A 22,323-nucleotide genomic window follows, 5' to 3' on the forward strand; every position below is an offset into this window, starting at 1 on the left:
TCTGTATAGTATAGAGTATATTATGGTGGAGAAATTGAGGCTATTCAAGGATTATTATTATTATTATTATTATTATTATTATTATTATTATTATTATTATATATTATATATTATTATTATTTGGTCCATGAGTCGAATCGACAGCAGCTATATTTATTTTATTTTAATGTCAATAAAATGTATTCTCTAAATATTATAGGCTACTAATATTTCCTGAATGAATTAACTTGGTAAATAGGGTCGGGATGACATGTTGCTATAGTCATTAATTACCCCAACCAACATCAAAGTTACCGTGCATTATCATTAAATCAAATAAAAGTTTATTATTACATCTGTCTTGCCTGTATGTCCTTTCACGAAAGCAATTGGCACTACTTTATTTAGTGTCCAAGCATTTGGAGAGATTCAGTTTTAACCTATAACTCATCTCTGAAGTGTCTATGTTACTTCTGTGTATTAATTATGAGTTGATTAATACTCAATAAAATGATACATGTTGAAATGTAACTTTCGGATCAGTGCGCATCATGCGCTGTAATTTCTCCTTCACTTTGCTGCCCAAAAATAGCTGATCTACAAGCTCACAACGCATCAGCGGGACGTTTTGAGGAAATCCGATATTTTTGGAGAAGCTCTTCTGTCTATTTAAATGTTCTGTATGAGTCATAATAGTAGCCTGGTTATTAATCTACAATCACCATTAACGCCGTTGATGAAATGACTGAGCGCGTGTCTGAGCGCATGTCAGGGTGTGTGTTTGTGTGTGTGTGTGTGTGTGTGTGTGTGTGTGTGTGTGTGTGTGTGTGTGTGTGTGTGTGTGTGTGTGTGTGTGTGTGTGTGTGTGTGTGTGTGTGTGTGTGTCTATCTCCAGCAATGTACCGCTTGCCTACAGCCCCGCCCCTAAACCCACAAAAAATATACAATATAGAGGGGGTCCCTGCTTAATCTTTCTCTCAGCTAGGGGGTCCTTGGGCTGAAAACCCTTGTGACAGATGATAGCCGTTTGAAAATCGCGCAAGAATTAACAGCTAAACTGTTGATAAATAGATAGATAGACAGACAGACGAACAGACAGACAGACAGACAGACAGACAGACAGACAGACAGACAGACAGACAGACAGACAGACAGACCCAGGCCGTGGGAGGCACTCAATCACACTAACCGATGCGCTTTCTTAATTATAATATATAAGAATAATAATTATAATAATCCTACACTTCGCATATATAAATTATTATATTATGACCATACACTAACCACTTCCGACCTATGTTATACGCTATTTGAAAATAGCAAATCTACAAGCTCACAATAACGAAGCTTGTAGATCTGCTATTTGTTGAACAATCACCGCGTTGGGACCGCGTTGGGGGGGTGGCAGCTGTACCGCTGGAGATAGATAGTTAGATAGATAGATAGATAGATAGATAGATAGATAGATAGATAGATAGATAGATGTTTAGATAGATTTAAAGATAGACAGACAGACACACAGACACGCCTTTTTTTAGGGTAAGTTTATTTCATTTTTCATTTCTGAAACAGCTCCATTGGCAGCGCAAAGGTGGAGCTTGGGGGTCCCTAATAAAACCACCAAAAAGGTTAGACTACAATGGGCTATATATATGTAAAGTCGACGTTGTGTATTATTATTTACGTGCGTAATTACGCGCGTCGCAAAAATCTGATTGATATCGTTAGATAAAGTTCATAATTAAATATAATATATTCATGACTGATACCAAATGAAAATATAAACTTCAAAGATCATAGAAACATTAAAATTATAAGAATTCAAGTACAATTGGCAGAGATATGGCCTAATCAAATCTCAACCGCTGTCTGTCTCGTGCACAAATTATGCTGACCTACAATAGTTATGAGTGACCCCCTGGGCTTGGTGGAGGGGCTCCGGGGGGGGGGGGGCTCGGGGTGGCACGGGGATAGCTTGTGGGGGCTAGCCTACAGTGGGATGTACAGTACACGTTGTGTATGATTATGTTACGTGCGTAGTTACTTTGAAAAATCATGTGCGGCATCCAAGAGCATCAAAGATCCAAGGCAGCAGACTCTGTATCGCGCTGCAGAGCTTGTTGATCGGGGGGGGGAGGCACGCAGGGGGGGGGGGGGGGCACGCAGGTGGGGGGGGGGGGGGGGGGCTGCGCCAGAAGAGCGCAGATATGGTCGATAAATTGACGTTGCGGTGCCATGAAGGATCGACTCCATGGATGGCCACCGACGGAGTCAACCAACGGCGTCGGTTTCGTCGGTTGGCTCTCGACGGCGTCGGTTGCGTTGGTTGTGCGTCGCAACGCTACCGACGCCGTCACTAGCGTCGCGCCGCTACTGACGGCGTCGCTACTGACCGACGCCGTCAGTAGCGTCGCGCCGTTACTGACGGCGTCGCTACTGACCGACGCCGTCAGTAACGGCGCGACGCTACTGACGGCGTCGGTACCGTTGCGACGCACAACCAACTTAACCGACGCCGTCGAGAGTCAGCATAATTTGTGCAGGAGACAGAGAGCGGTTGAGATTTGATTAGGCCATATCTCTGCCAATTGTACTTGAATTCTTATAATTTTAATGTTTCTATGATCTTTCAAGTTTATATTTTCATTTGGTATCAGTCATGAATATATTATATTTAATTATGAACTTTATCTAACGATATCAATCAGATTTTTGCGACGCGCGTAATTACGCACGTAACATAATAATACACAACGTCGACTTTACATATATATAGCCCATTGTAGTCTAACCTTTTTGGTGGTTTTATTAGGGACCCCCAAGCTCCACCTTTGCGCTGCCAATGGAGCTGTTTCAGAAATGAAAAATGAAATAAACTTACCCTAAAAAAAGGCGTGTCTGTGTGTCTGTCTGTCTATCTTTAAATCTATCTAAATATCTATCTATCTATCTATCTATCTATCTATCTATCTATCTATCTAACTATCTATCTATCTAACTATCTATCTATCTATCTATCTATCTAACTATCTATCTCCAGCGGTACAGCTGCCACCCCCCCAACGCGGTCCCAACGCGGTGATTGTTCAACAAATAGCAGATCTACAAGCTTCGTTATTGTGAGCTTGTAGATCTGCTATTTTCAAATAGCGTATAACATAGGTCGGAAGTGGTTAGTGTATGGTCATAATATAATAATTTATATGTGCGAAGTGTAGGATTATTATAATTATTATTCTTATATATTATAATTAAGAAAGCGCATCGGTTAGTGTGATTGAGTGCCTCCCACGGCCTGGGTCTGTCTGTCTGTCTGTCTGTCTGTCTGTCTGTCTGTCTGTCTGTCTGTCTGTCTGTCTGTCTGTTCGTCTGTCTGTCTATCTATCTATTTATCAACAGTTTAGCTGTTAATTCTTGCGCGATTTTCAAACGGCTATCATCTGTCACAAGGGTTTTCAGCCCAAGGACCCCCTAGCTGAGAGAAAGATTAAGCAGGGACCCCCTCTATATTGTATATTTTTGTGGGTTTAGGGGCGGGGCTGTAGGCAAGCGGTACATTGCTGGAGATAGACACACACACACACACACACACACACACACACACACACACACACACACACACACACACACACACACACACACACACACACACACACACACACACACACACACACAAACACACACCCTGACATGCGCTCAGACACGCGCTCAGTCATTTCATCAACGGCGTTAATGGTGATTGTAGATTAATAACCAGGCTACTATTATGACTCATACAGAACATTTAAATAGACAGAAGAGCTTCTCCAAAAATATCGGATTTCCTCAAAACGTCCCGCTGATGCGTTGTGAGCTTGTAGATCAGCTATTTTTGGGCCGCAAAGTGAAGGAGAAATTACAGCGCATGATGCGCACTGATCCGAAAGTTACATTTCAACATGTATCATTTTATTGAGTATTAATCAACTCATAATTAATACACAGAAGTAACATAGACACTTCAGAGATGAGTTATAGGTTAAAACTGAATCTCTCCAAATGCTTGGACACTAAATAAAGTAGTGCCAATTGCTTTCGTGAAAGGACATACAGGCAAGACAGATGTAATAATAAACTTTTATTTGATTTAATGATAATGCACGGTAACTTTGATGTTGGTTGGGGTAATTAATGACTATAGCAACATGTCATCCCGACCCTATTTACCAAGTTAATTCATTCAGGAAATATTAGTAGCCTATAATATTTAGAGAATACATTTTATTGACATTAAAATAAAATAAATATAGCTGCTGTCGATTCGACTCATGGACCAAATAATAATAATATATAATATATAATAATAATAATAATAATAATAATAATAATAATAATAATAATAATAATCCTTGAATAGCCTCAATTTCTCCACCATAATATACTCTATACTATACAGATCCACCAGAAGAGCGCAGATATGGTCGATGGATCGGATGGAAATTGACGTTGCCTGGTGGCATGAAGGACTCCGCGGTCTCCGCCAGGACAGCGACTCTGGTCGCTCGTAACATAATATACCGACAGACAGACAGACAGACAGACAGACAGACAGACAGACAGACAGACTGTTTCTGTCTGTCTGCCTGGAGAATAAGTGTGCTTATATTATTAAGTTCTGCAGGCACTTAAGTTGCTCTATCATATATGTTGCAAGGTAAACTCTGCAGCCGCACCGTGTCCCCAGAGCTGAGTCCAATAGTTAGATGCGTGTAATTGCGCGCATGTAAATACATGAAATAAAATAATAAAATAAATTCATGCCTGATACCACATGAAAATATAAAATGTACGGATCATATAAACATTAAAATTATAATAATTCAAGTAAAATTCATAAAGATCTGGGCGGATGAAATCTCAAAATGCTTCGTTTATTACGCACGTGTAAATAAAGAAAGAAAATAAGGAAAAATATATATAATAAATTATAATGAATTCATGCCTGGTAGCAAATGAAAATATAAACTTTACAGATCATATAAAAAATACAATTATAAAAATACAAGTTACATTCAGAAAGATATGGCCGAATCAAATCTCAACTACTCTGGATCAAATGCGCAAAATATACAATTATTACTATCCACCCCTTGGGCGGGGGGGCGTCCCGGGGGGGGGGTCCCGGGGGGGGGGGTCACGCAGGTGGGGGGGACAGGTGGGGGGGGGGGGGGCTGCGCCAGAAGAGCGCAGATAAGGTCGATGGATCGGATGGAAATTGACGTTGCCTGGTGCGTGAAGGACTCCGCGGCTCGGTCGGTTGTTCGGTCGGTCCGTCGGTTGTTCGGTCGGTCCGTCGGTTGTTCGGTCGGTTGCGTCGCGACGCTACTGACCGTCGGTTGTTCGGTCGGTTGCGTCGCGACGCTACTGACCGTCGGTTGTTCGGTCGGTTGCGTCGCGACGTTACCGACGCCGTCAGTAGCGTTTCGACGATGGCATGGCAACGTCGAGGTCGGTATCGGATCTCGCTCCTCCTGAATCCATCCTCCCCTCTCTACAGTCTCTTTCCAGTCTCTCTCCACTATACCGTCAAATGAAATGTATTAACCCATTAAGACCTGAAGCCAATGTTACAAATGTCTTCTAAATCCCAACAGTTTGGTGGCTTGGCTACAAGCCACCAAACTATGGCTATAATCAGTGGTGCTCAAAACTGTTCATGTCAAGGACCCCCAAAATGATATGTATTTGGCCGCCGACCTCCATCTCAAAATATTTTGTTCCAGGGACCCCCCAGAAGCAAAGATTTGAGTTAAAAATGTTCTCTTTAAAACAATATATATTGAAAGATTTGCACACATTTTAACGATTTTTCAAAAATAGCAGATCTACAAGCTCGTAGCGCGGCACTCGGTGCCGCGCTATGAGCTTGTATATCTGCCATTTTTCAATAGCCCAAAGTGTAAAATAATGCTTTTTTAGCTCAAGTAAAAAAAATTACACAGATGCGTTCCAGGTCTTAATGGATTAAAATATGTTTTAAAAGGATGAACGTGCCACAGTTAGGATTTATCTTTCAATATCAGAAAGATGTATTTGGTATCACTATTCTGATTCTATGAAGCAGCTCGTGGCCTCTCACTGGTGCACTGAGAGAGCAAGGACACCTTGCCAGTCCATGGAATTGAATTGGAGACCTTCAATGTTACTGCTATATAACCTTTCTAGGTTATTAAAAAAGAAGCTGCATTCAATCTGTAAATATGCCTTATTGTAGTGTTGCACACATTGACCTTGAACTAACACACACGCACACGCGCGCACGCACGCACACGCACACACACACACACGCACGCACGCACGCACGCACGCACGCACGCACGCACGCACGCACGCACGCACGCACGCGCGCACGCACGCACGCACGCACGCACGCACGCACGCGCACACGCACACGCACACGCACACACACAGTATATGTGTGTCCTTTTTAGCACACATTCTATAATATATCCAATACTAAATAACTCTCTCCATATACTGCAGACTTCCCACTGCTGCTAAAGATCAGTGCCTGCCTTTCTTACCTGTACTACGGCCAACTCTTATTTTACCATAATGTATTCTTATTTGTATTACACAGTGTTATCATTATTAATATCTTGTTGTATTGTAAGTGTTCTTGTTAGCACAGTCTGCTACCTTTATGAGCGAGTGCCAAACAAATCCTCTTGAATCTGTTGTAAGGCATGTTCAAAGTCAAGTCAAGTCAAGTGTATTCGTGAAGCACATTTAAAAAACAACTTTTGGTGACCAAAGTGCGGTACAGACCGGGCGGGAGGTGCCAAAAATCACAAATACAGACAGTGTAACCGAAAGATGCTGTAACTGAAGAGAAAAGCAGCACCTCATTCATTCATACAATGCAGCAGGTTGGGGTGAGAAGGTGGAGATGAATACTTTTAATTTGGCTTCTTTCATCTGGAAAGCATGCCTGGGCTTTGCATATCAAACAGTCGAGTATTAAACAGCACTTCTCATGACTTCAAAGTGTGGCATATGTGAGTGCGAGTCAATGTTTTTGATTTGATTCTTGCGTGTGCGTGTGTGTGTATGCGTGAATGTGTGCGCGCGCGTGCGTCACAGGGATGTATGCAGTTAACACGTGGCTGTAATTAAACGCCTTTTGGCCATGGAAGCAAAGACAGTTTTGTAACCACCTTTTGTTCTGCGACATCCGGTGCGTATAGCGATGTGTGTGGGGCTCACGTACAGTAATGCGTGTGATTTTTTTGTGCAAGTACAGTATGTACGTGGGATATCACATGTTTTCTCATACTGTATGAGTAGACTGTACAAAAAAACACACAGAAAGAAAGGCTAGCAATAGACAGATGTCTCACCTTGCTGACAGTAATGACTCCTTCCTGGGTGTTCCTGTCCGTGGAGATGTCAAACACGTCCATGCCGTCTCCGCTGACGATGGTGAAGTACATCTCGGCGTTCTTCCCGATATCTTTGTCCGTGGCGCGGATCTTGCCAACCGGCGAGCCGGATTTGGACGACTCGAGAACGCTGAACTGGTAGATGCCTGGTGAAATAACAGACTCACAGTTACTGTGCTGCTGTGTGAGTGAATGTCAGTGACTTCTAGCTCTATATAGCAATGATCACTATCAGAATATAGAGGTTTAACCCTTTCAATCTGGGAACGCATCTGTCATTTTAGATTTCTTTGGCTATTCAAAAATAGCAGAGCTACAAGCTAGTTCCAGGGACCTCCAGAAGCAGAGATATTAGTTACAAATGTCCGCTTAAAAAAGAAAATAATCTAATATTTGCACACATTTTCATGATTTTTCAAGAGTGCTGCGCTATGAGCTTGTATATCTGTTATTTTTGAATAGCACAAAGGACTAAAGCACTAAAATGACACAGATGCGTCCCCGGATTAAATGGGTTAATGTTTGCTCAACTCAACTCAAACTTTATTTATAGAGAACATTTAAAATGACCATGATCGAACAAAGTGCTTTGCTGAAAATTAGAGAAATAATGAAACAGTAAAAGACAAAGACAAACAAACTAAAACTTATACCCAAGTGAAATACAAAAAGTAAGGCTAGCAATACACAATAAGAGCCAAAAACTTGTTTTGTTTTAAGTAATTGATTTAAAAGCCTCCATTGACTGGGCACCACCACGAATATGAGGGGGCAAGCTATTCCAAAGCCTAAGGGCAGCCACGAGAAAAGCTTGGTCACCTCTGTATATATTTCTGGCTGTATTAGTCACAAGCAGAAGCAGCTGATTAGCCGACCTCAAGGTTCTAGTTAGCGTGTTTCCGTTCAGAAATGTACGGAGGAGCCAGGCTGTTGAGGGCCTTAAAAACAAACAATAAATGCTTAAAATGTATTCAAAAAATGAACGGGGGAGCCAGTGGAGTGAGGCCAAAACCAGGGTGATGTGTTCACGTTTTATTTTGCCTGTGAGGAGGCGGGCAGCTGCATTTTGCACCAGCTGCAAGCGCCTGCCTGGTCGAATTTAACACAAAAAAAAAACGTTTTGTTTTAACCAAAACATATCACTTACAGCACCTTTTTTGTGCCAAACGATCACCACTATGAGCAAATACCAATCCGTGTATCCGTGTCACCAGAATCAGGTACCGCTTGGCTTGCTCAAGGGCATGGCGTAATCTTGGAGTGTGGGAAACCAGCCATGTAACCTTCAATTTAAAGGATTATCCTTGCAACCTCCGGGCTATGCTGTAAGGTTGTGTTATAATGGATAGATGTGACTTGCAGTTTGATTTTACTCGAAAGGATCATGGAAATAGTTGTCGGTTCACATTGAAGAAAGGAATAAAGTTACAATAAGTTCTAAATACTTTTTCTTTTCTTTTTTTTCTTCCTTTTTTTAATCGAGAGCCAGCTTGCACAGGTAGACTGAAGAACAAGAGCCGTTTCACAGCAAACAAAAGTAGAAAAAAAGATCTAAATGCGAGAAACGATGAGAGGCAATACTAGAACATGCTGCTTTCTCTTTTCATCTTCAACTTCACTTTATTTGTCGCCTTGCAAGTGTATATCTGTAAAAGTGTGGGCAAAAATATTCTTTTTTTGGTTACATTTGAATAATAATCGTATATAGAATAGAACATGAACAAATATCACAACCAAATATTATACTCAGTGTGTGCTAAGTGTCTTCTGTTAAATTACAACACGTAGCAGCAGATATCTAATAGGTGTAAATGTGTGGGAATAGATTGTATTCACAGCCATGAAGTGATTAATGCCAATGTAATGAGAGCATATTGTACGACTGACATGGCGACAGCTCAGCAGCTTGCACGGCCTGGCTGTGGAAACTGTCCCTTAGCTTGGTCGTTCAGCAATTCATACTGCTTTGTTCGTGAAGAACAGTGGTTCTCAAACTTTATTCATGTCAAGGACCCCCAAAATGATATGTATTCGGCTGCGATGGCCTCCCATCTCAAAGATATTTTGTAACAGGGATTTTTCAAAAATCTACAAGCTCCTACAAAGTCCTGTCAAATTAAGGCATAAAAGCCCCCAAAAATATCTTTAAAAAAAAAGAAGACCCTCCTTTTGTCATCCTAAATAAATGACGTATTTCAGCGTTTCCGTGAGCTCAAGCAAATCACGCTGCTGCCATTTTGTAACCAATCAGTCCAGCTGAGTCATCAAGTGAGTCAAAACGCTAATGTGTCTAAATGGAGGCAGCTTAGATGTCGCTCTGCCACCACAACCTAAGGCAGCTTCTTATTATATCATCCCTTACATGGGATGTGTGTGTGCAGACTGTAGGCTACACATACAGTATGCCTATATATGTGTGTGTGTGTGTGTGTGTGTGTGTGTGTGTGTGTGTGTGTGTGTGTGTGTGTGTGTGTGTGTGTGTGTGTGTGTGTGTGTGTGTGTGTGTGTGTGTGTGTGTGTGTGTGTGTGTGTGTGTGTGTGTGTGTGTGTGTGTGTGTGTGTGTGTGTGCGTGTGTATGTGTGGGTGTGCATGCTCACTTGTGTGTTTGTGCACGTGTGCGCCTTCTTTGCATACGGGCATGCATTTGCATTTGCATTTATTAATTTTACAAATATGTATGTTTTTTTTTTAACATATCAATGTAATGTAAATACACCGGATTTAGCAGAGATGCTATTTTACATCCACAGTCCCCACAAAAAACACGTAAGAATAAAAACAGGCAGACAATAGAGTGCATTAACATTATACAGGGAAAACAGAGCATCATACTTAAATACAAGAACAGGTATAAAAGGTGCAAAGTATATGTAAATGTGCACGTTATGTGTTTGTCTGTGTTACCGTATGTGTGTGTGTGCGCTCTGCTCGTTTTGTCTCAGAAGGTGTTTATGAAGTACTTGAGTGTGTGAGTCATTATGCTGAGAAGACACAAGGCAGGTTTCAAACGTGGAAAAAAGCTTCACCCAGCCAGTAAACACTGAGTCTGTCACAAAGTGTGTTGCTGTGGGTGTGTACGTGTGTCTCACAAGAAGAGGAGAAAAAGTTAGACGGTGAGACTGAATCTTTCTTTCTTCCCAGGAAGACAATATGCATTGTAAAGCTGTTTACCATTCTAAAGGGCTTCATCAGGCTTTCAATGGAGCTCTACTTCAGCTAGATGTATGCCCTCATACAGGAAATGCAAAAAAGAACCTGTACTCCAATGGTTCCAATGTAGTTATTTAGTCACAAGCTCTTGTTAATAGTTTTCGTGTGTGTGTGTGAGTGAGTGAGTGAGTGAGTGAGTGAGTGAGTGAGTGAGTGAGTGAGTGAGTGAGTGAGTGAGTGAGTGAGTGAGTGAGTGAGTGAGTGAGTGAGTGAGTGAGTGAGTGAGTGAGTGAGTGAGTGAGTGAGTGCGTGCGTGCGTGCGTGCGTGCGTGCGTGCGTGCGTGCGTGCGTGCGTATGTGTGTGTGTGTACACGTGCAGGAGGCCGTGTGACACTTGAGTCACTGAACTGACCACACACCACTGATTAATTGATTTGACATGCTCACGACCTGTGTGTGTGTGTGTGTGTGTGTGTGTGTGTGTGTGTGTGTGTGTGTGTGACGCAGGGGGACTTAGAGAGAATGATAATGCCAGATGCAATCGGCCTGACAGATCCCTGAGCAATCTCAATTTGCACCCAGCACTGAGGAGGGAAATGCTGGGTGAGGGGTTAGACAGAGAGAGAGAGAGAGAGAGAGAGAGAGAGAGAGAGAGAGAGAGAGAGAAGGGGGGGGGGGGGGACTGAGTGGCCGAGAAAGAAATGAGGAAAGAAAGCAAGCAGGCGTTGTTGCACGTCAATTGCGAGGGGGTGAGGTCAAACAATTAGGCGAGAAGAGGGAACCAGAAGAGAAAAAAACAACATTGATATTCAGCGGGTGACACATACAAGAGAAAAGTTACCAGAGATGGGAGAGAGTTCAAAAAGAGAATTAGAAGGCATGAGACAGAGAGTGAGACAGTCAGACACACAGAGAGAGAGAGAGAGAGAGAGAGAGAGAGAGAGAGAGAGAGAGAGAGAGAGAGAGAGAGTGCTGGCTCCATGTAATCAGGATTAGACGACAGAATGACTTCTGTGATCGAGGCCATTGGAGCAACTATTTAATCACTTCTTTCACACTGCTACAGGCAAAGGAAGACTGCTGCTACTGGACACGCACACATGCACACACACATCACGCACACGCACACGCACACACACACACACACACACACACACACACACACACACACACACTCATTTGCGCACGCATGCGCGCACACACACACACACACACACACACACACACACACACACACACACGCACACGCACGCGCGCACACGCACACACCCCAGAGCGATAACGTTGCCTCTTGAACTGTGATGAAAAGCTGCTGCATTTACGCCACTTCATTTCCACTTTTAGAAGGTCGAATTGGCTTGCCTGCATTTCAAAGATGTCAATAAATGACATCAGAGGCCGTGCACTCTGCGCCGCTGCAGCACAACATTAATATTGACAACTTTTTGCCAGTCGTTTTGGGTGTTCATTTTAGCCACGCTTCTACGACTTTCTCCATGGATTTTTATGACTACAGTGCCACATTTTCATGAAAAATACAGTTCCTGGACTGTCGGCAGCAGCAGTAGTGGTGCTCAGCTAGGTAAGAACGTGTAAAGAATCCAAAAGAAAACACACGGTAATAAAGATTTAAAGATTTTGTTTACCGCAGAGCGAAGCACTTGTCAGAATTCCTTGAAAAGCCATGACTCCAGAAAAATGCAATGGCTCCGGTGGATTGTGTTAGTTAGGAGAGTAGAGGCATTTATTGTTTCCTTATATAGACCAGCTGCACCTTTTAAACACCAAGCTAAGCCACAACTTGAAAGCCGGCTTTCACAATGTGTTATTTTCAGCAAGCAGCCATTGTTAGTTTGGTGTGACAAAGTCTTATCTTCGCTGGAGACTTGCTAATAATTAACAATAAAAAAATGATGCAGTTGCTCTGTCTCAAAATACACCACAAAATTATAATCAAAGTATTTGCATTTAGCAAAGACCAATTAACACATTGAATTTCAATCGGCGAGTTAGTCATTGACGCATTGAAAAAAATGCAGGTGATATGTTGGTGTTGTCAGGGGAGGAAGCAGCTGCATGTTCACAAGTATTATATGTGCATAATTATACCAGTGATGTATTAATACAACATACTGTACGTACGTACATACATGCATACATACACGTAAATACATGTTGTCGCACAGTGCAATTTATACATTAAAATAAGTACCCCCATGTGACATAATGTGAATGTGGCCTGTCATCCACGTGTATCACATAAATTATCACATCATTTACACAGGCAAACAGCAACACATGTGTGTGGTGTTAGCAGAGAGTGTAATGTTAGTCAGAGATAGGAAAATGCCAGCAATTATAATGGAATAATAAAGTAAAATGGCTGATGTTTATGCAACCTGAGCCAAGCCATACAACAATTATATCAATCAGGGTTAGTATTGGAACATCTCTAACTTTTAGTCATATCAAAAGTTAAGAGGTGAGGAAAGACCATGACAAGTGGAGCACATTCCCCTGGTCTCAGGTTTGTGTGTGTGTGTGTGTGTGTGTGTGTGTGTGTGTGTGTGTGTGTGTGTGTGTGTGTGTGTGTGTGTGTGTGTGTGTGTGTGTGTGTGTGTGTGTGTTCTCTCTAGTGTCTTACTTTGAGTGAATTGTGGCGGGTTATCGTTGACATCCGTGAGGCTGATGTTGACTATGGTGGTTCCTGTCAGCCCTCCTCTCTGCCCCGCCATGTCCTTGGCTTCGATAACCACCTGGTAATGCTCTCTCTGCTCGCGGTCCATGTCTCCAGGACCCAAGGCTGTCCGGATGACGCCTGAAGGAAATTTAAAGGGGAAAAAGAAATTAAATGCTTTTGTTCGCGGGTATAATTCTACAGGAGCTGTGTTTCCATTTGAGCTTTTATTTTTTGCGTGTGGCAATTTTGAACTGTAAACACAGGTTAATTGTTCCATTTGTCCTTTGCTCAGCAACATCTGGTTGCCATAGAATGCATGGAAGCATTTTTCTATAGACACCCAACATGAGCATGCAGTCCCCAAGAGCAGTAGAACGACTTAATGAGTCTGGCTCCCGCAGTGAGAATAACTTAAAAGTTTGAGTCTCACACCGGGAAAAGTTTAAGAGATGATGGCATGTATGAATATTTAAGTGGGGAACTATTCTCCTTAAGGTGCAAACCACTCTATAGCCAGAGGGCCACAGGTTTGATTCCAGTGTCCCTTGCCCCGCTCCTGGTTGTGTCTATGCTTCAACCCCTCCGGTGACATACATATATGCATGCAAGGAGCGCTACCCATAATGTGTGTGTCTAAGGGCGCAATATGCAAAGTAACAAATTCCCAGTGCCCAGAAATTATTGAAAATTCCTAAATACAACCCATATTGACGCATTGCACCATTGCGGGAAATTGCAGTTGCCCCCGTAGTGCTACGTCTGATGAAAAAACATTGCATTAGTATTTATCCACGTTTTCTAATCAGGCAGACGGTAGGTGCTCCCATAAGGACCTCAGATTGAAGTGATTAGAGTGGCTATGGAGAAATTACTGATGAGCAGCAGAACATACTAAAATACACAGTGCTAGCCAACGAGAGCCCTCAACAGACCCTTGACCTGTCCACATTTAGACTAATGCCAGGCTTTTTCAACATATTGGGTCGTTTCAGGATAATAGATTTCAGCTGTTGTTGAGACGAAAGGGTAATCTCTGCTTTTACAGGAGGAAGAAACATTAAATCGGGACATGGGATGACACAGGTCATGACCTATGAGTCAAACTAAGAATGTCAAGGGAAAGGTCTTCCTTCTTCTCCTTTCTTTTTTCTATTTTCCTTTTTTTTTGCAAAATGTAAGTGTCAGCCTTTGGGACTTCATTTGAATGACATTATTATGTTGAAATTGCCATTTTAGGTTATGGTTGGCACACACACAGTTAGGTTGGCTGGGGAAGTGCTGAAAAGAATATAGTTATGAAAAGAGTTTAGCCCAGCAGTTTTTTAACTGGCAGTCACTGGAGCCTCACAATCACCCGCTGGTTCCTTTTAAGTGTAAGTAAGTCAGTGCGTGTGGACAGACAGACAGACAGACAGACAGACAGACAGACAGACAGACAGACAGACAGACAGACAGACAGACAGACAGACAGACAACCAGTGGTGGAAAAAGCACTCAGATATTTTACTTAAGTAAAAGTATCAATACTGCAATATAGAAATACTCCGTTACTAGTAAAAGTCTGGAATTCTAAATTTACTTGAGTAAAAGCACAAAAGTATTGGTAACAAAATGTTCTTAAAGTACCAAAAGTACAAGTACTAAAATGTTTGAAAATAGCAGATCTACAAGCTTTGACACGTTGTAAGCTTGTAGATCTGCTATTTTCAAATAGCCTAGGTATAAAATAGGGCTAAAGTGGTCAATGTATGTTTTATAATGTAATAATTGATAATTGCAAATACTCCAGTAAAGTACAAATACCTCAAAATGTTAGTTAAGTACAGTACTTAAGTAAATGTACTTAGTTACTTTACATTCCACCACTGCAGACAACACATTGATGCTCGTATTACTCCTGCTTCATTAGGCAGCCTATAGGATGTGCAACATTAGTCTCCCAAGTCAAGAGACACCCTTGTCCAACAGCTGTTACATCGGAACAATAACAGGCCGAGCTCTGATGGCCGTAGTAATTGCTGCGATGCTACCATCGCAAGCACAATGTCAAGTGTCAATGCGTACATAACTTAAATATTACAATCTAAACGTTCAAATCACCTGACAAATAGTTTCTATTATTTTTATTTTTTTATTGCATCAGGTTCTATGGAAGTTTGGGTTCTATGGGGGTTCTATGGGTGCAGTGGAAAAAGTACTCAAATGTTTTACTTAAGTAAAAGTATCAATACTGCAATGCAAAAGTACTAAAAGTCCGGAATTCAAAATGTACTTGAGTAAAAGTACAAAAGTATTGGTATAAAAATGTACTTAATGTACTAGGTATAAAATAGGGCTAAAGTGGTTAATGTATGTTTTATAATGTAATAATTAATATCTGCAAAGTAACTTAGTACTTAGTAATGTACTTAGTTACTTTCCACCACTGGTCTCTTCTGATGAATGAGTTAGTGGTCAGAACATGTTTTTCAGTCATCTGTATTCTGGGGCCGACTGTACTTTGCAAGTGAACATCTTAACCCTATGCACAGCGGTGGTGTCAGGCCCCTTTTAAAAATACCCTGGCCTCTTTTTTAACACTTTTCATCATTTATACCAATGGATAAAACCCCAGTGACCTCATGCTTTTAGCACCCGTCTGTCACACCACAGGGCCGCTGAAGTTCAGGACCTGCAATGTTTTTCACCTTAAGGCCATATGCTAGCACAAGCAACGTGTTTAGGTAATAGATGGTATAGTGTTGCAAAGCACTTTGGACCGGCAGACCTTTTCTGCACATTTCTGCTCTTGTAAATGCGACACTGTTATCCTTATCCGCATTGATGCTATCTCTCTTTTCAGACCCTGTATAATATAAACTAAGCCAGGGCAGTATTACCGATAAATATGTGACCTGCTTTACAATGTTCAGCTGGATGTTGCCAAAAGCAAACTTGTTTTGAGCCGTATGTACTGCAGGAGAGATGCGAATCGTATAGCAACTTTATTGTAAAGTATGGACAGCATAGTGAGACATCAACAGCATGATGTTATTCAACAGTGTGGGGGGAATGTTTCACCAAAATAATCTCCTCTATTGCTTCACCCAACCTAATTTCAGGAAATAAAGATGAGTTCTGTCATTTTAGAAACAAGGCATTTTTTTTTTTACTATTTTGAAAAACGTTTTAAAATAGTTCAAATAGTCGATCTACAAGCTCACAACGTGTCCATGTAGATCGGCTATTTTAACTATTCTAAAATGTTTTTCAAAATATAAAAAAAATGGCCAAAAAAATGTAGGCATAAGGGGTAAGACAAGATAGGGTCCTAAAAGCTCCACCAGTGACCCTTTAGGGCAGGGGTGTCAAACTTGCGTTTTTGGGGGCCAAATGCGGTGCACAAATAGGTCCAATGTGGCTGGTGAATGATCCAAGCACCACCGGAGAAGAGTAGCCTACACCCAGAAATCACGTGATCACAACAAAAAAAATCTAGGCACCTTTAATGTTAAAGGATTTATAAAAGTCACATGTTCTTCAGATTTCTGTTGTTTTTTAAGTGTTTTTCAAAAAACAAGCAACATTCAAACGGCCATAGCTCTGGAATGGAGGATCGCGACCGGGCATAGTATCCCCCCCCGATTCTACCGGACCCCCGTGCGTGTAATGAGCCGATCTCCGTGAGGAAGGAGGTCACAGAGAATATTCCATGATTTTTCAAAGGTACAGTAAAATCGCCGTTTTCACTGGCAAGGGGACGGTAGGCGATGTTTTAACTCTGGCAGTCAATGAGTTAAGACCAAAGTGTTAAACAGACAGTTTTTATGGCAGTCCTATCGTTAGATGTTGACAGTAATAGAAAGGCCTAGACGCTGCTGTCAAGGCTGTTATAAATCAATTAAAAGTACCACTTACTAAGTTCTAAAAATAAGAACAGCACTCTGCTTTATTTAAAGGGGAGATTCTTTTCTTTTTTTTTTGCGTTGGCCTTGACACATCAGTGTTGCCTTGAAAGGACAATAGATTCAGGTGGTTTCTTTGGTCTCTAGTGAATGGATAGGGAAAGCTTAGTCCCCCTCCCTCACAGAAGTCTGTTAGAGTGGAGGCGATGCCCAACACACGATGGAAACGGAGTGTAAACGCAGTGGTGGAAAAAGTACTCAAATGTTTTACTTAAGTAAAAGTATCAATACTGCTATGTGTAGAAGTACTCTGTTACAAGTAAAAGGTCCGGAATTAAAGAACGACTTGAGCAAAAGTACAAAAGTATTCTTAGCAAAATGTACTTAAAGTACCAAAAGCAAAAGTACTAAAATGTTTGAAAATAGCAGATCTACTAGCTTGTAGATCGGCTATTTTCAAATAGCCTAGGTATAAAAGAGGGCTAAAGTGGTTAATGTATTCCGGACGAAACATCAAATATCGATGGACGTACTTCTGGCTTTGGATAATCGTCACAGTCTGATGAGTTTGACCTGAGACATCGCCTGCGGACATCAACATAGCCTTTTGACTTCACATATTGACATATATTCCTGGCACGGGCGAATTCTGTCGGATTCTGACGGGTTTAGCGCGGGACTAAGTTGCCGAGTTAACATCCCTCGTTACTTGTGGTGGCGATAATACTGAAGAGGTTCACCGCAGTGCCTCTGGCAACGAAAGTGATGTTAGTTGCATCATTTAGACTGGAGGAAAAAACCCCACTGGCATAAAAGACAAGCCCTCAAAGCCTCTTACTTCTTTGTTTATGACTACTGTCCCTCTATCCTCTGCCTCTCCCACTCTCTTTCCCTCTCTCTCTCCTATTGCTGTTGTTCCGTATAGCTTAATCCTTCAACAAAGCCCACCCCTGTTCTCCTGACATACTACTACGCTCTCTTTCTTGTGATCCCACGCTTTGTTTCTACCTCTGCTCCCCTATGCAATACCTCCTCTATTTAATGTCTCATCCTCTCTCTCTCTCTCTCTCTCTCTCTCTCTCTCTCTCTCTCTCTCTCTCTCTCTCTCTCTCTCTCTCTCTCTCTCTCTCTCTCTCTCTCTCTCTCTCTCTCTCTCTCTCTCTCTCTCTCTCTCTCTCTCTCTCTCTCTCTCTCTCTCTCTCTCTCTCTCTCTCTCTCTCTCTCTCTCCACTTCTGTCCCCCAATCCCGTTGCTGTCATGAATTTGTATGACTTCGCCCTCCTCAGCTTTTCCACAGAGAACACAGCCCACTCTGTGTCAAATCCCAGAGATCAAGGCCTATCATTGCTTGTTAATCCAGAGACCCGGTCATAATCTGCCCATGGTCCCAGCAGGGCCTTTTCTGTGGCACAGACTTTTTTTTTTTGCTACGTTCTTAACAAACAGATGAACAGAGAGAGATTACTGTCCTGATTATCCAAATGGATGGCTGACTCCCCCCCCCCCCCCCCCACACTATAATAAAATACACTGCATAAATCCCAGGTTAGGTTTAGTGGGGGGTTTTAGACTGAAGGTTTTTCCATTTCAGGTTAGGAGATATTACAACAGCCTTTTTACTTTGTGCTGGAGTGGGGATATACAGTACTGTAATTGTGTTTCTGCAAGGCTAAGGGGGCGAGACTGGACAGGGTGTATTTAGTTTTCATTCCTAACTAAAAGCATTAAGGCGTTCACTAAATCCCAGCAATCTGGTATCACCTAAGCTCTCATTCTCCATCTTGTTCAGAATACCAAGTTTTGACATCAAAGATAAGTCAGCAGTCTGCTTCTCACAGTGTTTTTTTTTTTACCCTGCATCAGCAATGTTATAATCACACACTGCTCTTTAACAGACTTGACCTTACTCTACTAAAGAGTATTCCACACTGTTATTTTTTATAAAAAAATGAATGATTTAAAAGCCTTTTAATAGGCCTGGACCGCTGGCGTAGCGGTCTACTTTCGGCTCTAAAGAAGTCACAGGTTCGAGTCCCAATCCCGACGGCCTTTGCTGCATGGCACCCCCCATCTCTCTCCCCATTTCCTGTCAGCCTACTATCCTATCCTTTCAATAAAGGCATAAGAGCCACAAAAACATCTTGGGGAAAAAAAAATCTCTTTAAAGCCACTTGAAGCATTAAACCTTTACTGCATTGTACTTAGGAAAGAAACATAACCTGGGACATACACCACAATTATGTCATCAACAAGTGGGGTCAGCGGGTGTCATACTGTACATACCTGTATTTGGGTCCACGGAGAAGTAGGGGTGTCCCTGGCTGATGCTGTAGACAAGCTTGGCACTGTTCCCATACATGCTGTCATCAGCATCTGTGGCCGTCACCTGCATCACTGACGTGCCTAAAGATGTGTGACACATGAAACGGAGGTGTGAGACATGAAAAGTAATATCCTCCTCTTGACATTCTGTTGTTTATATGAGCATGGGGCGTGGTTAACAAATCTTGTGATTCTTACTAATAATTTTCTATACAGCTTGAGGAACCGAATATAACATGGCGCCACTTCTCCATTGAACTCAATGGACGCCATGTTCTATTAGCGAGTATGAGAAATCAGAAAATTATTTTGATGCTTTTCACTGTTGTACGGTCAGCAGTTGAAACGCAGTCACTGATTGGCCCGATCATTTTCTGATTTCTCATACTCGCTCCCTATAGGCCGAAGTCCAGACTGATACCGGGGAGGAACGTGAGAGTGAATCCACATCATCAGTCTGGCCAATGCCAGGCTAGTTCTATTCAGTTTTGAATTGTGTTCTCAGGCTTGATATGGGAGGCATTGGTCTCATTGTAAAGACAATGAGACCAATGGGTCTCATTGCTTTACACTGCGCCAAGCTAAATGTGTGTCCACTCACTTGGTCCTCATTTTGGTGCAAGTATATAACTATAGAATTGAATTCAATACATACCAATGTCAGATCTCTCCGGCACACTCCCAGTGTAAACCTCCTTGGTGAACTGCGGCTCATTGTCATTGATGTCGTGTAGCTTGATGATGAAATCTGTCTCCGGCTCCAGCTTGGAGCCTGTCCTCCTGTCAACCACGGTGGCCTTGAGGATGTAAGAGGCCTTCTCCTCGCGGTCCAGGCGGCGCGTGGCGTGCAGGTCACCATTGTTCTCGTCGATGACGAATATGCCGCCGGCCCCCTCACCGGAAAGGACATATTTCACCGTTCCGTCGAGCCTGTCCTTGTCCGACTGAAGCTGCAGAGAGGTAAACAGAGGCATGTGTATTAGTCATAGTACACAGGGAGAATGGAGAACAAACATAATCCACACACCAATTTGTGAAAAGACCGAAAGGATTTTATCCTTCAATTCTGTTTTGCCCAGGCCTGGAATGTAAAAATATCCACATGATTTGGGTATATTTTTGTGTTGATTCTGAAGAATCTTCACACACAGCACACACACGCACATGTACATGTACATGCACGCGCACGCACGCACACACACACACACACACACACACACACACACACACACACACACACACACACGCACGCAGAGTCAGCAGCATCCTGACACTGCAGCCCCGCGGGAATATGTGTGGGTCACCAACTGTCAAGCCATCACTTCCAGAACATAACAGACTTGACAAGAATGATTTGCAAACCGTTTAACCCCTCGTGTAACCAGGGTAGCCATTTTGGCTACTGGCCACATGGCAGGTTGCTTGGTATGCAGCGCTTGTCTTCAGCCCGGTCTTGAACATCAGCCAAATAACCTTCTCCACTCCACCAGCTTTGCAAGGCTGAATGAGAAACACTGTCTTATCTGATCTACCACTTGAAAACGGATCCTCAAGTGGTAAAACTCTTGTTGTTTTGATTTAAGCCGTTTACGCCAAGAGGCGATGGCGGTGCGTTACATGAATGCAGCTGTCTGTTAGACAGAGACCCTCCTTCACACACACGGCATTAAGATGCAACCCCAGGAAATACAGAGAAATCAGATCTCTCTTTTCCCACGCAAAAAAATGCAAATTGTCATGCTTGTCACGTGCATCCTTTAGAAGGATGACAAGTATTTGGAAAATCATGGGTTTTTATCTGTTGAGGAGTTACTGGTTTCGCAAAATATGTACCCTTTTGATTTTGTGTGCATTTTTTTATCAATTTATCAATTTATCAATTCATCAATTCAATTATCTATCTGACTGGTTGGCTGGCTGGTTACATATACAAATCTATCTATGTCTTCTGGTACTTCAGTGTTTGAATCCAGGCAATCAATCTGAGCGTTCCCTCGGCTGCTGGTTAGAGAATAGCAGCTAGACGAATAGACCTACACTTGTGCTTCCACCACAACACCCTCTGCTTACTACTTTGGCAAAGCCCTTCCCCTTTGTAGCAGCACATTCAGACCTCACAACGCACCGCAGGCAGCTCGGAGTGAGACACCGACGGACAGACGGTGGGAGGAAAGCAAAACGAAAGAACGAGTGGAGGAAACGGGGGGAGAGGCGGGTGGTGGAAAACGAGAGAGAGAGAGAGAGAGAGAGAGAGAGAGAGAGAGAGAGAGAGAGAGAGAGAGAGACAGAGAGAGAGAGAGAGAAAGAGAGAGAGAGAGAGAGAGAGAGAGAGAACACAAGGGGAAAGAGCAGCGAGAAGAGAGTTAATGGCGAAACGGTGAAGGAAAGGTGCAAAAAGAAACAGAACAGAGGGAAAAAGCTAAAGGAAATGTATGAATGAAAGACTCTCCTCAACATGAAAGTTCAACAACAACAACAACAACAACAACAGCAGCAGCAGTGGCAGAAACAACAACAAAAGCCATATGTGAATAGCAGGAGGGGGTCGGGGGGGGATGGGGGCCAGGGGCTCCGGAAGAAGCCAAGAGAGCGAGGGATGAGAGAGGAGAGGGGCCAGAGTGGGGCTGCTCCGCCAGGAGGATTTAACATCTGTAGATGGGAGCTTCTTGGAGCTGTCGGCGGAGATCACCTCGCTTTACCATAATACCTGCGGCACACACACCTGCCATCCCTCACGTCTCTCTCTCTCTCTCTCTCTCTCTCTCTCTCTCTCTCTCTCTCTCTCTCTCATAAAACCTGACACTCCCTGCAGCAATAACCTACCCAGCCGCTCTATTGCTCTTTCATTCCCTCCCTCTCTGTCTTTTCTCGCCTTTACTTCCCCGC

The 22,323-nt window shown here is 42.7% G+C and overlaps 1 protein-coding gene across 1 annotated transcript in view; it reads right to left on the reverse strand.

The window, feature by feature from the left end:
- cdh6 (cadherin 6) overlaps positions 1 to 22,323 on the reverse strand; it is an 85,190-nt gene that overhangs the window by 19,727 nt on the left and 43,140 nt on the right. The window contains exons 3-6 of the mRNA XM_084057514.1: positions 20,093 to 20,387; positions 19,399 to 19,518; positions 13,196 to 13,369; positions 7,359 to 7,546 (exon numbers count right to left, since the gene is read on the reverse strand). Coding sequence (XP_083913640.1) covers positions 7,359 to 7,546; positions 13,196 to 13,369; positions 19,399 to 19,518; positions 20,093 to 20,387 — 777 coding nt within the window. The remainder of the gene's footprint in view (positions 1 to 7,358; positions 7,547 to 13,195; positions 13,370 to 19,398; positions 19,519 to 20,092; positions 20,388 to 22,323) is intronic.

The sequence above is a fragment of the Gymnoscopelus microlampas genome (assembly GCF_963454915.1).
Source record: "Gymnoscopelus microlampas genome assembly, chromosome: 5".
NCBI classification, from domain to species: domain Eukaryota; kingdom Metazoa; phylum Chordata; class Actinopteri; order Myctophiformes; family Myctophidae; genus Gymnoscopelus; species Gymnoscopelus microlampas.